A 16,664-nucleotide genomic window follows, 5' to 3' on the forward strand; every position below is an offset into this window, starting at 1 on the left:
TTCCCGACCCAAATATTCTGTACGGTGCCTTCTTTTTCTGCACTTGTGTCCTGCAGCTCTCTCAAGTGCTCCTTCCTTTTCCTTCCTGTCCACCCCACAATGCACTTTTGCCGGCCCCTCGCTCCTTCCATTTACTCTGGCTCTGTGTTGTACTACAGTATTATTTCAGCCCATCGTTGCTTCCCTTGGACTCGGCGCCGGTTGGGGAACTCTTATGATCCGCCGGCGGCTGTCGATCATGGAGCTACATATACGCCTCGTCCGTGGGCCAGCCCCTATAATATAAAAGGCGGAATGCAGGGAGAAAGAAAAGAAAATGCAAAGAGCAAAGACAAAGACTAAAAGCGGTCGCGCCTGGTCTTCTGTGACGCAAAAGGCTACTGTCCGTTCGGTGCCAAAGGAACGAAGCCGGTTTCGTCGTGCACGCGACTGGGAAAGAGCGATGGTCTACTGGTGTGTATTTCGTACTTGCACTTTCATACCACACTGGCTTGCAAGGAACGAAATGGAAGGAACGAAGCCGAGGAAGTAGCATTGGTGAAGACGCCGCCAAAAAGAAAGAGACGAGATGCATTATTGCCAGGAGCCAGTCTCGCGAATGCACCTGCAACATACGGCGTAATAACCAGTTTGTCATCACATCTGATTCGTTTTGTCCGTTGTCGTTTAGCCCTGTGCATCTTGTCATCTTGTCCAATGCAGTGTTTACGTGCATGCTTGACAAAGTACGCGGACAGATCCAGTTTAGGCAAGTGCAACCTCAAGAGCAGACGGAAGCGACGACTAAAGGTGACAAATTGCCTACACTTCATCACAGAACATGCCAAGAGCCGATCGCATCGTGCAAAGAACGCCGGAGGATTTTTAAGCTATCGCTCAGAACGGGTATGCATTTCGTGACCACATTGGGAACGAGAAGCAGGCCTGCACAGGCCAGGTCAGAGGCCAGTCAGAGTCGTGGTTGCAGTGGCCTGGCCAGTGCGTGACAGCGGGTTGGGCCTCCTCCTTGTCACTCACTAATCATTGAGCTAATGTGGTGTCCAGGACTTCAGTGGTGACAGGCGTCACTGGCTGGCACCTGCCTCCGACCTCGCTGCTGCAATTCGGAGATGCACCCCGACCAAGAGGGCAAGAACACCGAACGGCAGTTGCGATGCAGTGCAAAAAGCGACTTCCTATTGTGTCCGTTGGTTCTTGATGTGGCATTGCTCAACCCCCTGACCAATTCACCTTATTTTTGCTCTTCTCCCTTTTCCAACATAGTTCTTCTATGTCACTCTTTCGGACCCAACAGCCCGATCATTTCCTTTCAGCTACGAAAGGGATGTTCCCAACAGTATTTACGTTTCTTCCGGGAGTTCCTGATCTCTTCAAACCTCATGTGCACATACTCGGCATGGGTCACCCAATACCTGGTGGCTTGCAATATACTATGACCGCTATTTTTTGCACTTCTGCAATGGATTGCACTGGGCATGGTTCATGAAGGCCAGAACAAACACAGCCTGACAGACAGCATCTCAGAGGCCAGGCGTCTGCTAAAATCTGACACCCGACAACTCAGTTCCTGTCCGGAACTCGAAGGAAACGGCCGAGTCACCTAAACCCTGCACCCCTTGCCAATATTGCCAAAAAGAAACCCTGAGGCCCCTGCAAGAATCCTGCTTTATGTGCCGCTATCAAAAACCCCATCCCCTGCACTCTTCCCTACTCCCTGCTGCTGATCTTCACGCTGGGGACGGACCCTGACAGCCTGGCTGACCTCGTTTTCCACAACACCAATGCAAAGCTGCGCAGAAGCGGACGACGTATTGACCGGCAGGCCAGTGAATTGCCTCGCAGGAACCTCACCTGTTCCCTAGCTGCAGGACAAGGCATGAGCTAACGGCCAGGGCAGCTTGGGGGGAGCGACTTTGCCAGTTGGAGACAAAAGAGGTGAGCTCAACCAAGAAATGGGCGTCCAACGCTTCGTCGATCATGATTTCTCCATTTATTGCAGGAGAGGAAAGGACAAGATCTCGTAGAGAAAGACACGCAGTTTTTTTGTTCAGATGGTGCAGAAGCGAAAGTGCGATGCGACATTGGTTTCGCCACATTCAGCCTGGCCCGTATGTGCGCCGTGCGTCTGAAACGAGAAGAAACAAAAGAACGAGCAAAAAAAAACAGAAGTGAGTAGGGAGACAAGGGAGGCGGAGAACTTCCAAAAGAAAGCACAAAACGAGAGGCCCAGTGTGAGACATGACTGCCATCTCCCGTTGCAAAATGGAAAATGCCCCGAGGAGAGTCATCGAAAAGAAAATATGAACACACAAGGAGAGAAAGAAAAAGAAAAGAAGAAAAAAAACCGAAACGGCCCGACGATCCCAACAAGAGTGGTCCAAAATAGAACTCCCCATCTCATCATCATCCCCACCGGCACAACCACCGCACACGACACACAACAAACACTATCCCATGAGCAAACCGCAATGCCTTCGATATTCAGCGCGCCCTTGATGCCCACATCACAGCCTATCAGACATTTCAAAACACCTAGGCCGGGATTGGTAAGTTCTCCGGGACACGCGAATGTATACATAGTCGATCAAAGGGAGGAGCTCCCTCGAGGGAAAACATGAGGAATCGAAAGGATTACCAGACGGCTAGAACGACTCCACTGCCAGGAGAGTACCTGAAAGACGTGACAGTTGCGGGCACTACAACATACGACCGTTCACCTTTCGACTTATGAACACCATCAGCATCAAGTGGAACACGGGAAAGACGAAAAGAAGACAAAACCAACGACGATCCTGGCTGCCTTCCCATAAAGGAACGTGAAAGGTATTTCACAGGTGGTGAGCCCATTTGCCATTTTGTTTCACCACCTCCGCCCAACGACGGCGCTGGTCGTGGGCTTGTCAAAACACGAGAGACGGCGCACGCGACTCGGCTTCCATCCGCACCAAGTAAATCAGCTCGCCGCCTCCCTCTCTCAGAGGAAAAATACGCGACGAAAGGCATGTGAAGTCGGTCGTGAGTTACGGGGACAAGCCCAGACATCGTTCACAAGTCCCTTGCAGATACATGTGTGACACAATCTACATTTCGTCTGTATTCGTTTTCATCTCACCTGCGTCAGAAAGTACCTGCAGCTGCATTCCGTGGGGAGAGTTACAAATTAAGAAGTTGCTTAATGGCTTCAGAATTGAATTGCTTCAGAAAGAAGACAAGGGACCTCGGCTGCTCGAGTCAAGAGACGAGCAATCAACCTCACGAATGTCAGGAATGCACCGAGAGACAGCCAGGCAGATGCGCGACAATATGACGACAAAGATGCATGTGTCATTTGTGCATAAAGAGACACAAGGTGTTTTGTTTCATGCGTCTCTTCAGATTCCCATTGCAGTTTTGTCCACCGTGCACCGCAACCGGCGGTGTTCTATTTCGAGAGGCTCGTCTCATCGTCTTCGTTTCGTCGCTTGTCGCGTGTCGCTTGTTTCCGACAGATTTCCAAAACACAACTCAGGCGTTTTCTGTGCTGCGGATATTTACAGTATCCTGCACCTGTTTCGGGCCAAGCTTGTTTTTTCCTTCTTTTTTTCTTTTCTTTTTTTTTCTTGCGAAAACTTATTTTTACTCCACGGCGACGGTTTTGTTTCCAATTCGTTCCGCGATGTGACCTTCTGCGACGTGATGTCAGACTAAAAAGGTTCAAAGCGGCACTGCCAAAGGGCTCGATTTAGAATGGAGTACAGAATATTATGCATATTTTCCTGCGACACTTTGGAGGCGGATTCACCCCATGTTCAAACTCTCCGTGTAAGTGTCAAGTGACGTGAATTAATAATAACAAAAAAACACAATGGGAAAAGTTTCAACATGTCCCACTGTCAGCCATTTTGTTCGAAAAAAATATGTTACAAAAACTGGAAGCGACTTGCTCGATGAAATTAAAGAGGAAAGTAGGTTGTTGAGAAGAGCAACTCTTGGCCTCCTACACGCAAAAGATATACATCATCGCAAAACATGCAACGGACCTTGCCTTCATTCAAATGTAATTGTCTTTGTTTGGTTTTGTGTAGTCAAATCAATGCCCCGTTGTCCGCTTGGTACGCCGACGCCCAAAAATAAAGAACAGAAAAATGAAAACAAACCAAAAACGGGTCATAAAAAAGGAACAAAAAAGAGGAGAGCAGGTCCAAAATAAATGGACGTGAAGAAAAACCAAAAAACCAAAACAGATCCGTGTCCTTTATCCTTTCTCTGCCCTACGCCTTCCCCGTGCAGCAGATGATAATGCTCAAGAGTCGACATCCGGCGTCCATCACCGGTTCTTCGTCGGCCTATCGTGTCCCGTCGAGTTCGGCGGGTTCCCCAGGGCTTCTCGTAGCTGGTCGTAGGGATTTGTGATTTTCGTCATCGGTCCTTGTTCGTTCACATCTTCCCTCGTCTGCTCTGCACGTCCTCTACCTGCATTCAATGTCCCGTGTCTCTTCTCCCATCTGCTTCGTATCGGTTGCCATCCTTCCGGGGCTAAAAAGACAAAGGAAATGTAAAACAAAAAAAGTGTAGAGACTGGTAGACAGTCGCATGGTATGTAGCAGAGACAAACGAACGTGTATGTATATGTGTGTGTGTGTGTGTATATGTGTTCTGGGTCGCAGAGAGCGGGTAGAAGGCATGCACCGCATAGCAGCGCAATCGACGCCCGCGACTATGCCTTTGCACCCGCCGCAGGGCCGCCAATAATCACCTTGCGGCGCACCAGGAACGGGCTCGGCATGTCGTCCTGCTCTGGGTCCCAGACCGCCGCGGGCTCGAGGTGGCCGCGGTTGGCCGCCATGGCATGCTCGCGGAAGGGCCGTTTGGGGCTGACATTGACGTTGCCGTTGCCGTTGCTGTTGACGTTGCCATCCATAACGGCACTCAACGGGCGACCGCCCGCACGCGCCTGCTGCAGCTCGACCAGCGTGCGGCCGCGGATGCCGGGTTTCTGCTTGCTGACGAGGCCAACAGCCGTCTGTTGTTGTGAGGCTTGCTGTTGCTGCTGTTCTGGCTGCGATCCCGACGCCTGCTGCTGCTCAGGCTGCACGTCACCAGCGTCTTTCCAGTTGAAAGAGCCCTTGCGGGCCAGCGCGCGACCGCCGCTCTCTGCTGTGTGCTCGGCACCCATGTTGGCGGCCGAGGGAATCTTGCTCAGCCGCCGGCTAGGCGACTGTGCACGCTCCCGCAGCGCGCCGCCGCTCAGAGCAGAGCGCAGGTTGCCGTCGACGGCCGAGGTGGTCTTGGCCCCCGTGGCCTCCAGGCCGACCTTGGATCGTGCTGCGCGGCTGAAGAGCGGTGCCGACTTTTGCGATGCAATGCCTGGACGCTGCTGGCCGGGTTGTCCTTGCGGCTGCTGTCCATGTTGTTGTTGCTGTTGCTGCTGCTGCAGCAGCTTTTGCTTAGACGAAAAGGGGTTCTTGCGCGACTTGATCATGCGTGTCGGCGAGGGGATGGCCACGTCGTCGTCCGAGTCCCAGTCGGACGGCACACCGCCCGACGACTCGCGCGGACCGTTCCATCGTAGGTCATCGGGCGCCGCGGTAAAGATGGAGCCGTTGTTCGTGGTCGGCGCCTTGGTCGCGGCGTTCCGGCGCGGCGAGAGAGATAGGGACGCGATGGCCATGGGCGATGGTGAAGCCATCTCGACGTCCATTGGGGTGCCGGCGGGACCAGCAAACATGGTCTGCGCGCGGCCAAACGGTGTCCGGGCCTGGGGCGCAGGGGCCGCTTGTTTCTTCATAAAGGCTGCCGTCGCCGATGCGACGACCACGCCGTTGTTGTTGTTGCTGTTGCCGTTGCTGCTGGCGCAAGCGGCCGCCGATTCTGCAGACGTTGGCTGGATGAGTGACTCGTCCACAGACAGCTCGGTGATGTCGGTCGTGGACGGGAACTCGCCGTCACCCATGGACGAGTACAGGTAGTCGGACTTGTAATCGGACTTGCAGATTGACGACGACAGCTCATGGCCCGCCGACGAGGCCAGCGACATGGGCGGCGGCAGGTGTGGCGGCGGCATCTGGAGGAGCAGGGGATCGTCGAGGGCGGACGCAGGGCGCGATGACGATGACGATGTTGCTGTTGTTGGTGCTGCGGCGGCTGCGTTTCGCAGAGCCTCGGCCAGGTCCTTTTCGACACGCGCGCGCACCTCCTCCTCAAACTTGCTCTGCAGCTGGTCCAGCTCCGCGTTGACGAGGCGGTCAATCTCGAGGCGCGCCTTGACCTCCCACTCGCGGCGCAAGCTGGCGTCAATCTCCTGGCGCAGCAGCGCCTTGTCGGACTCGGCCTTGCGCTCGAGCTCGCGCGCTCGCTTGTTGAGCTGCTCTTCTTTGGACTTGATCGTCTTGCTGAGCTCGACAACCTCCTTCTCCTTGCGCATCAGGCGCACGACGGGCAGGTTGAGCAGCTGCGCCGTGTCCGGGCGGCGGTCGGGATTGACCTTGAGGCAGTCGCGCACGACGGCGCACAGCTCGGGCGAGTAGACGACGGGCAGCGGCGCCAGCTTGCCCTCCTTGATCTTCTGGACGAGCTGGTAGTGCGACTTGGCATTGAAGGGCGGCTCCCGCGCGCAGAGCTCGTAGATGATGCAGCCGAGCGACCAGATGTCCGACTTGAGCGTGTACTTTTCGGCGGCGCAGATCTCGGGCGACATGTAAAAGGGCGTGCCGACATAGGTCGAGGCAAAGTCATGTGACTGGATCATCTTGGCGAGGCCAAAGTCGCCGAGCTTGACCGAGTTGTCCTCGCCCAAAAAGACGTTTTCCGGCTTGAGATCGCGGTGCAGGATCGTGACGCCGCCTGTCGGCACCTTGGGCTTGGCCGCCACGCCGAGGCCCAGCACGTTCTTGCCGACGTCGGGCGGGTCGACGCCGTAGTGGCAGCGGTACAGCGCGGTGACGAGCTGTGCAAAGATGCTCCACACAAACGACTCCTCGGCGTACTGGTTGCGGTGGGCCAAGTCGCGGATCACGCGGCCGAGGTCGCCGTTGCCGCAGTACTCCATGTACAGGTGCAGATCCTGCGTGGCCTTGAGGTGCTCGCGGTGGTAGTAGCCGACAATGTTGGCGTGCCGCAGCGTCGAGAGGATCTGGAACTCGGCGTGCAGCTGCTCACGCTCCTTCTGGGACATCTTGAGGTAGCTGATCTCTTTGCGGCACAGCACCATGCCGTCAGCCTTGCGGCGCACCTTTCGGATGATGCCAAACGAGCCATGGCCTGTGAGGGAGAGGAGAGGTTAGAGCGAGAGTTTTTGTGAGTCTTGCGGCACCGTGTGGACGTCGTGTGGTATGCCAAACGACCAGAACGCACCTATCTTCTCCAGCACATCGTATTTCAGCTCGCTCTCCGCCATGTTGGCATGGAGTGACTGGATGCCGGGGGAGAGTTGGAAGAGGGAGAGTTTTGAGGATCGATTTGAGGCGGAGGAAGAACAAAGAAAGAAGAACCGGCGGAAGCAGCGTGGATGGAAGGAAGCAACGACCGGGCGCTGCGGTTGGCGGAAGGAGTGCGGTCGCAGCTGCTGCCAACGTCTGTCGGGACAATCCGCCGCGTCTCAAGGAAAGGTCGACGTCGTCGGTGGCGCTGTTGACATCGACCACGACCACGATCACGACCACGACGACAAAGTCAATCAATGACCGTGCCGATGCTGCTGAAAAGGTTAGTAGAGACAAAAGGCCCGGTGCCTTGGTGCTTGTTGTCGTGCAATAAACCGCAAAGAGAGAAGATGCTGGATCGTCGGGATATTCAAGAACAACAACAAAAGAGGCGGAACACGGCTCAGGCACAAAAACGGCGGGAGTCTCGTTTCAGTCGGTTGCCGAGCTTGTCGTGCACGGAAGCCTCCCAGACGACCCCCCGACCCACTGCTGAGTGAGATGTTTACAGTGTGGAGTCGGTTTCCACGGCAACTAGTCACGTGTCTCCTATGTCGTGATATATCACGTGGGTTTGCTGATCTCGGACTTAACAGTAGACGACATTTGTAGTGAACCCATCGCAGCTGCCCGTGGCGGGGATCCTAGTGGGGCGATTTCCGTCAATCGCCAACGACCGCGGGCAAGTGCTCTGAGGCGCTGTTGCCTCATCTGTGCTTGTCCGGTTCGTTTCGCGACCGGTGCGGCAGGAGTTCAGTGGCAGCTGCCCTCTCTCGTTTTTGTGCATTTTGGGGTTTGTTTATATACATGCGTACATATTTGCTTCATTTTGTTTCTTTACTCAGGGAGCTTAGACGGTTGGTTTTTGGTACTTTTTAGAGCTGCACTATTACGTCGTTCAGGCATCTCCATCGCGCAGTTCACTGCCTCATTTGGCATCCAGATAGCCATAAAGTCGACAGCACACGACAAGAGCCGACGAGATACAAAGATACAAAAGAAAAACAACGAATTGGGCGACACGTACGACGTTCGAGACGATGGCGATGCCCAAGGGCCAGCTGGAGGCGAAGCTCAAGGAGGAGCACGACATGATCAACCGCGGGGTGCTGCGCGAGGAGAACCCGCTGGATCTCACAGAAGACTTCGGCAAGTTTCTCGAGGCCTGCCGACGAGGCGATCTCAAGACGTGCCAGAACTACATCTTGGGCGGTGTCAACATCAACGGCAAAGACGAGTTTGATTACACGCCTCTCATTATTGTGAGTGTAGGGGATGAATCCGAGACCGCACGATGAACGCACGATGAACGCACGATGAACGCACGATGAACACACGACAAATGCATGACAGAACGCCTGCTGACCGTCGCAGGCAAGTTTGTGCGGACACTATGAAGTGGCCCAGCTGCTGCTCGAATCCGGCGCGTTGGCGGAGCGCAACACGTTCCAGGGCGAGCGCTGTCTGTACAACGCCCTCAACGACCGCATCCGCAACCTGCTGCTGCAGTATGACTTTTCCAAGTCGGCCGACCCGCTGCAGCCCTGGTCGTCGCACATCACATCGCTGCTCTCGCGGCGCGAGCCCAAGACGTCCGACATTACGCTGACGGCCAGCGCGGCGCCGGGTCTGACGGCCGAGGAGTTCCAGCTGCACAAGTTCTTCCTGGCCGCCCGCACGCCGTATTTCCACCGAAAGCTGACGGAGGCACCCGACCTGGCCACCTGGAAGATGTCGAATCACGTCGCGGCCGAGGCGTTCCGCATCGTCCTGCACTATCTGTACCTGGACGACCTGACGCCGCACACGGCCGCCCTGTCCGACGAGGAGGAGCTGTTCCGCAGCATCGACAAGATCACGAAGCAGCTGGAGGTGGAGCAGCTGTGGGAGGCCATGCTGGCCGGCAACGACCGGCGGCTGGCACGGCAGCGGTACGAGGACGAGGTCGAGCGGGCACAGCAGCAGATCGAGGCCTTCTTCCGACGGCACGTCATGGGCAACAAGATGGTCGTCGAGACGAGCAAGGTCAACGACGTCAAGTGGCCGCACGACAACTTCATCTTTGCGGACTGCTTGCTGTGCGCGGACGAAGCGACAGACGAGACGGATGCGCCGGACGACGCAAATGACGACACCATGAACGCGCCGGAGCGGACAAACAGCATCCCGATCGGCCCGGCGGCGAGCAGTGCATCGGCGGCACCAAGAACACAAGAGACGGGCGCGTCATTGTCCTCATCCACGTCAGCATCAGCACCAGTGTCAAAAACAAACGGAGAGCGGCCGTCGCGGAAGCCCCGCCGTTCCATTTTGTATCCTGCGCACAAGGCCCTGCTCGTGCGTGCCGACTACTTTGCGACCATGTTTTCCAGTGCGTTCCTCGAAGCGCAGGCTTCCGAGCACCTGCGCATCATCAAGATGGACTGTGCGCCCGAGGTTCTCGAGATTGTCCTGTCGTTCTTGTACACGGAGCAGGCAGACATCCCGCTGGAACTGGCACTGGACGTGCTGTACATGGCCGACATGCTGTTCCTGGAAAAGCTCAAGACGAAGGCGGCTGTTATCATCAGCACCCTCGGCAGCGGCAACCGGTTCGCGATGAACGACCCGACGCACCAAGAGGAATCGGCCTCGGCCGCGACGTCGAATGGACAAAACGGCCAGGGTGGCGCCGGCGGTGTCGGGGACTCTGGCGACTTCAACGTGTTTGAAGTTCTGCGCGCGGCGTGGGACCTCAAGGTGCAGCGACTGGAAGAGTTTGCGGCGCGGTTCCTGGCGGCGCGACTGGAGCACTACATTGACGAGGAGGTGTTTGCAGACTTTGTGCTGGAAAGTGCAAATCGGCTGAAGACGCGGCAGCAGACGGACACGATCGAGCTGCTTGACGACATTCGGTATTTCCTGTCAGAGCGGTTCCGGCTACGGTTCGAGGAGATGGCCTTGTCCGACATAGAAGACGACGGTGTCGAGGAAGCGGCCGCCAATGGAGACGATGGTGGCGGTGGTGGTGATGCTGGGGCGACCGCGGAAGACGACAGTGCTGCTGCCCAAGCGGCTGCAAACGGCGTCATTCGCACACTCGACGGCAAAGAGGTTGAGGACGAATTTGACTCGGATGCTCTCAACTACCAGATCTTGCTGGGAAAGATTGATGGCTTGCTGAAGCGGCTGGGTCTGGATGCGTAGGCCTGTAACGACGCACTCCGATACAGTTACAGAGAGAGCCATATGTAAATACACGACATATACGGTACACGATATACATAACGCCATGCCACTTACAGGAGCATCGTGGAAAGGAGCAACAACAGGATCGAAAACAATACAATTAAAGATTGTGGTAGATATATGTAATGTGTATATATGGCTATATAGATTGATCTCCCTTTCAGCTTCGGTCTAGGACGTCCAGCAGTCGGGATTGGATGGATTGTTTTTGTGTACCCTCTCTCTAATAAAAAGAGAGAAAGAAACATTGGAAAACAATCGGGCTTGGGCTTTGAGAGTTTCGTAGGAGCGAGAAATGAGAAGAACTATGTAAAGACAATAAAATCTTGCTGTCATCATACAATGGAGAGGAGCATCATGCAGAGAGCGAGGGATGAAGGGGGCGCTAGAGAGACCGGGTGAGTTGTTTTTTGTTCTCTTCGTGGGTAGACAATGAAATGCAAAAAAAGGAATGTGGTGAGAAAGCAGCGGCATTAACATCAGCAGCAGCAGCAGCAACAACAGCAACAGCAACAACAAGAGTCGATTCACAAGGTTGAATCTCCAATCATCTTCTGTTTGGGCCTCTACGGCCAGGAGGTCGGACCAAAAGTGGCACCATCGGGCAGGGGCTGCTGAATGGCGGCCTTGGTGAAGTCGGCCGTCTTGAACACGCCGACGTTGCCGAACCAGTTGGGCGCCTCGGCCAGCGTGAGGTAGAGGGTGAAGAAGATGATGAGGGTCGACACGATGAGGCCGCTGTCGAGGGCGGCCGACGTGACGTAGTTGTACTGCAGCCACCAGCCGTTCCAGCGGCGGCGGATAAAGTAGTTGAAGACGGTGCCGACGGTGCCCCAGCAGAGGTAAATGTACACTGTTGCGGGCGGCAGCCAGCCAGAGCCGCCATAGATGAGAGGCGTGTTGACGTAGCGCCAGATGCTCTTGGGGAAGCGGCGGGCCAGCAGCCAGGTGATGATGGGCGTGATGGCACCGACGATCCAGAAGTACTGCAGGTTGGCGTAGAGGGCCTGGCCGCTGAAGATGCGCTTGGGACCAATGGCACCCCAGATGACAGAGGCCGTGTAAAAGACCTTGGCGTTGGCACACGTGTACGAGTTGGCCTGCTCCTCGGTGCAGACGCCCTCAATGGAGCCGAGAGCCCAGTTCATGACGGCGATCTGGACGATGGCGGACCAGACGGAGGCAACGAGCTGGGAGGCGAACATGGTGCGGGGCGGGACCTTCATGTAGTGGCCGAGCTTGAGGTCTTGGGCAAAGTACAGCGCCTGGGACATGCAGAGGTAGCCGTAGTTCTTGAACATCATCATGGCGAGGGGGCGGCCGGGCAGCATGTAACCGACAATGAACTCGGTCAGGACATTGAGGCCGAGCTGGGTGTTGGTGATGGCCTGGATGATGCCGATGGGGACGGTCCAGACCAAGGGCAGGATCATGCAGACAACGTAGCCCCACCACGGGAAGCCGGTGGGCCAGGCGCACACGACGGCAAAGGAGATGCCCAGCATGATGACAAAGAGGGCACCGTACCACCAGTCCTCGGCGTCGCGGTACTTCTTCATGAGGCGCATGTGCACGTCGTCCTCCTGGTGGCGGGCGAGCTTGAACTGGGACCAAATCTCGGAGCCGTGGTACAAGAAGACGTGGACGATGACGGCGGCGACAGCGGCGAACGACAGGCCGTAAGACAAGGCGAACTGGGTGGAGAGGAAGAGCGGCGAGTAGTTGAAGTACTTCTCGGCGTCAAACTCAAAGTTGGTCAGGATGCGGGTGACGTTGTAGACGGCGCCGGTGTTGTCGAAGGCGCTGGAGCTCTGGACGGGCAGGTGGGCGCCGTACCAGGTGTTGGTGAAGTGCAGGCCGCTCGAGATGATGACGAAGAAGACGACGATGCCAAACATCATGTTGGCAATGGCGTAGAAGGGCGGGATCAGGGGCGACAGCAGGTAGCCGGAGATGATGGTCCAGTCAAAGGACAAGGGGAACAGGCCGTAGCCGGAGAGACCGCCAAACAGCTGGTTGACGATGCGGCTGTTGGGCCAGATCCAGGTGATCCAGCAGAACCAGCTCAGGCCCTGGAAGATCCAGCCGGGGAACCAGTACCAGACAAAGGAGCCGCCAAAGACGATCAAGAACCAGCGGTAGCGACCGACGCTCCAGCCGTTGGTCTTGGCCGGGTCGGAGCCCGAGTGGTCGTGCAGGGTGTAGAAGAGCGCCGCGTTGACCAGGTCGCTGGGCCAGATCATGGCAGCGGGCCACACGAGGAAGCGGCGCGACAGCCCGGCAATGCCGTAGCCCGTGCAGAGCGTGGTGATGCCGAAAAGGATCTGCCAGCCCCAGCCAAAGTACTGCTTGTACCACACTTGCTGGGCGATGATGACATCCGTAGCGTACAGGGCGCCACCACCATAAGCGGCCTGCGAAATGTCAGCGGCGAACGAAAGGAAGAGAAGAGAAACTCTTTTTTTTTTTTTTTTTTTTTTTTTTTTTAAAAAAAAACTAAAAAAAAAGGAAAGGGACTGGGCCTCGAGACTGGCTACTCACATTGGACATAACAACGATAATAACGTGCTCCTTAAAGTTGAATTTGCCGGGGCGCAGGTTGAACTTGAGGCCAAAGAGGTTCCAGACGCGGTCGGGGAAGATGAGATCCCACAGCAGACCGATGGGGTAGGCGACCAGCTGGATCACGTAGGTGGTGACGGAGACACTGGGGTTGCGCAGCGAGAAGAGCATGTTGACGCCGGACCCGACGGTGCACAGAATCAGGCCAATGGTCCAGGCACGGATGGTGTTGGCCGGCAGGTCGACGTCGTAGTTGCGGACGGACGCGCGCACCTCGGGGTACGGCGAGTTGTCCTCGATGATGCCCTGCTCGACGACGAGGCCCTTCTCGACGTTGCCAGTGTTGATGGCGTTGTCGACATCGTTGAGCTCCTCGATGGGCAGGTTGGGGTCGAGGTGGTGCATGCGCTCAAAGTGCTTCAGTGTGTTGAGGGCCTCGGCACCGCTGGCCGTCGCACCGGCCTCCTCGCCGGGCAAATCGTGGCCGTCGACGACTTCGGGCAGAGCATCCTCCTGCTCATGCCGCTTGCGGAGGTTGAACTTGAAACCCATGGCGGCAGAACGGAGACGTCAGTCAATTCAAGCACGCATAACACGGGGGTTGGGTTTCCGTTGGTATGGGGGAGAGAGAGAGACGGATGCTCGCTCGTTTACTGTCTATTCATGAGACAGAATGAGGAGAGATGAAGGGGGAAGAAAGGGAGGGATGGGGTATATAAATGAAAAAAAGAGGGAAGCGAAGAGATAAAGAAGAGACAAAACGGGAAAGTGTAAAAACGAGGCCGGGATACCTCAGATTAAAACCTTAAAAACAAGAGCAGGACCGAAAGGTGAGAGGACAAGACAAAATGGATGATCCCAGGTCACACTGCAGACAACCGAGCATGGGGGGAGAGGCAAAGGTGCGCAAGAGCGGGAGAAGAGAGGGGGGAGGGGGGGGGTCTAGAAAAATAAAGTAGGTGAACTTGATGGGGATACTTTATGGTAAAGGGGGGTGCGCAATAATAGAGGACATGGGGCGGCACGATAGATGTGTCTGCTCCGTATGTCGTACTTGGGCTCTTTTGGCTCAGGATTGTAGAGGACGGCAGCTCTATTGATTAAAAAGGAAGGCGTTTATTGACGTGCACACCCTTTTCTCTTGCATCTTGGCATTTTCTCAAGACAAGCAGACCGAGACAAGGGCGCACAAGAGCGGAAGCGAGACGAGTACCACTGATAACCGAACATGGCCTTTAAGTAATTCCGCGGTTTTTTTTTGTAACGGTCTCCTGAATCTTGTGTTGCTTGTCCGTTGTTTGTCTGTTGCTTCAGGTGTAGATTCGTCTCGCGTGCGCCGGCTGGGTGGGCATGACTGAAGCACCGCAACGAGGCAAAGGGTGGCGGGACCAGTACAGTTGCGGCTGGCACGTGCCAACCGTGGATGATCGTCGGTTTCTCGACTTCTTCCGCCCTCCTCATCAATTTTCCCCAGAGCCCGGTCGATGGAGAGGAGAAACTCGTACGACGTACTCGGTACAGCAGTGACAACGCCCTTTTTGTCGGCCATAAATTGCCGTACCGGCATGCTGGCTTAACGTGAATAAACCAGAGCAGCCGTGGCCAGGGCCGACTGTGCCATTCCGGACTGGTTCAGAACGTGTCTGTGGGTGCATCACGCTGTCGTCTTGCTATACACAAAATATTGTTAGCATCAGACGGGAAACTGTCGTTTCACGTTTAATTTCTTCCTTGACCATCCCCTTCACACCATCCCACCACTTCAACGGCATGCAACGGTGTCACAACCGCCGCTGTCGTACCAGTATATGTCCATGTACTTTTTTGACCTTGCCCTTGTGGCCCATGCTGAGCTTCGCCGATCACGACTTACCTGGGCATGTGGAAAAAGGGAGTTGGGACTTCCTATTCCCAATCACGCGCAGGTGGTGGTCCTGGGCAGCCGAGACAAACAGGAATAAAAGAGAGACAACCTCGAAATGGAAGAAGAAACAGAGGATGCCAGAAATATCATCCCATGTGAGGTAAACCTCAGAACATCAGTACAGCTCGACCAGCATGGAGCTGTCGATAATAGGTTTGCTTCCAACGGCCCGTATACCGTTTCTTCCAACCGTTATTTGACCTTACCGTTCCATAGTTCTGTGGCTTTGTCGCCATCTCGTTTTGCCAACCTCTGTTGCTATCGTATTTTGTTGTTCTGTCGTGTTTGTTATTTCCCACTTTTATTTCCAGCCACGTCGTGAATGCCGCGTGCAAGGTAGCTTGGTTGAACCAAGGGCATATTGCCCCATCTGGAAAACGGGGCGACGCTGTGTCCGACCTGCTTGAGATTCTGTATTTCCACATGAGCTTTAGCTTTGCACTCGTTTGTGTGGTGCATCTCCGCCCCAAGTGGACAAAACGACGACTTGCATTCCCGCGGACAGGACAAGAAGAGGGAAAAGAAAGAACATTCTGAGCAGGGGCAAGCATTGTTGACTTTTGCCAAGAACCTCCACCGCTTTCTTTCGTTTGCCATTTAAGCTCAATGCCACGTCCCACTTCTTCCTGCTAATCATAAACCAGGGATCCCATAAATGCCACTGTGTGCCATCGGCGGTCTTGTCTCGTGCTCGTGGTTGTACCGTGTACCAGCTGAGTTGTATTTTGCCTCGTTTCCGCCTTGTGGCTCTCCCCAGGTTTTGCACAATGACGTCCTGCACGTGTGGAAGTGTAAAATACCCCATCACAGATTTAATCCTCGAGTTAATCACAACGCCTTGTGCACAGCTTCCACGGTTCCGAGTGGTGATCATGAAAGTAGCAAAACCGATCAACAGGGCCAATCACGCCCAGGTTCAAGTTGATCGTCAACAGCCTCCAGATGGATGAAAAGGCCAGCTCGAAGAAACAAAAATTTATGCGTCGTGTGTTTGTGTGCGTCCATGAAGCAGGTGTCGTCGACCTTCCTAAACGAGACACTCACACACTATTGCCGTACGTAGTAAAGTACCGAAAGCCCAATGCCAGCAAAGCTCGGCCCAAGGATGAGAAAGACCAGGCCGGGGCTTACAACCGTCCTGGCCTAGCGACCTTCGAGTTGAGATACATCGTACTAAATTGTGCCGGGACGACGCTGCAAATTTTGCCTCCGCAAGTGTGCGGGTGGCGCTACAACCAAACACAGAACGATGGAGGCTGAGGCAGCGTATGAAGCAACGGACTGCAGACTAGGGCAAACTCAGGAGTCAATTGCAGAGAGGACCGAGTTTGGCGAGCGAGCAGAAATTGGCCAACAGGCCGCGGACGACTGGAGCGACTTGAAGTAGGAACGTTTCTTGGATGCAGAATAGGCTCGAGCATGTACGGGCTAGCACCTCGAAGCTGTGCCGTGTGTCGATTGTTATTTTCCGCTTGCCGTCTCCCGGGCCAGATGGAGCAGTGTCAGTGTGCGGAGAGCAGTGTGCCATAACAGTATGACTCTCTTGTCCC

The 16,664-nt window shown here is 55.3% G+C and overlaps 3 protein-coding genes across 3 annotated transcripts; 1 reads left to right on the forward strand and 2 right to left on the reverse strand.

The window, feature by feature from the left end:
• Nucleotides 1-4,696: 4,696 nt before the first annotated feature.
• SPBR_05617 (uncharacterized protein) lies at nucleotides 4,697-7,375 on the reverse strand (the record flags this gene model as incomplete). Its single annotated transcript, XM_040763880.1, has 2 exons — nucleotides 4,697-7,239; nucleotides 7,333-7,375. The coding sequence occupies 2 exons, from the start codon at nucleotides 7,373-7,375 to the stop codon at nucleotides 4,697-4,699; spliced, it is 2,586 nt and encodes an 861-aa protein (XP_040622565.1).
• Nucleotides 7,376-8,440: 1,065 nt separating this feature from the next.
• On the forward strand, nucleotides 8,441-10,586 carry SPBR_05690 (BTB/POZ domain containing protein; the record flags this gene model as incomplete). Its single annotated transcript, XM_040763953.1, has 2 exons — nucleotides 8,441-8,662; nucleotides 8,775-10,586. 2 exons carry the CDS (start codon nucleotides 8,441-8,443, stop codon nucleotides 10,584-10,586), a joined length of 2,034 nt encoding a protein of 677 aa, XP_040622566.1.
• Nucleotides 10,587-11,194: 608 nt separating this feature from the next.
• Nucleotides 11,195-13,742, reverse strand: SPBR_05634 (uncharacterized protein; the record flags this gene model as incomplete). Its single annotated transcript, XM_040763897.1, has 2 exons — nucleotides 11,195-13,042; nucleotides 13,170-13,742. 2 exons carry the CDS (start codon nucleotides 13,740-13,742, stop codon nucleotides 11,195-11,197), a joined length of 2,421 nt encoding a protein of 806 aa, XP_040622567.1.
• Nucleotides 13,743-16,664: the final 2,922 nt, after the last annotated feature.

This window comes from Sporothrix brasiliensis (genome assembly GCF_000820605.1).
Source record: "Sporothrix brasiliensis 5110 chromosome Unknown Cont15, whole genome shotgun sequence".
NCBI lineage: Eukaryota > Fungi > Ascomycota > Sordariomycetes > Ophiostomatales > Ophiostomataceae > Sporothrix > Sporothrix brasiliensis.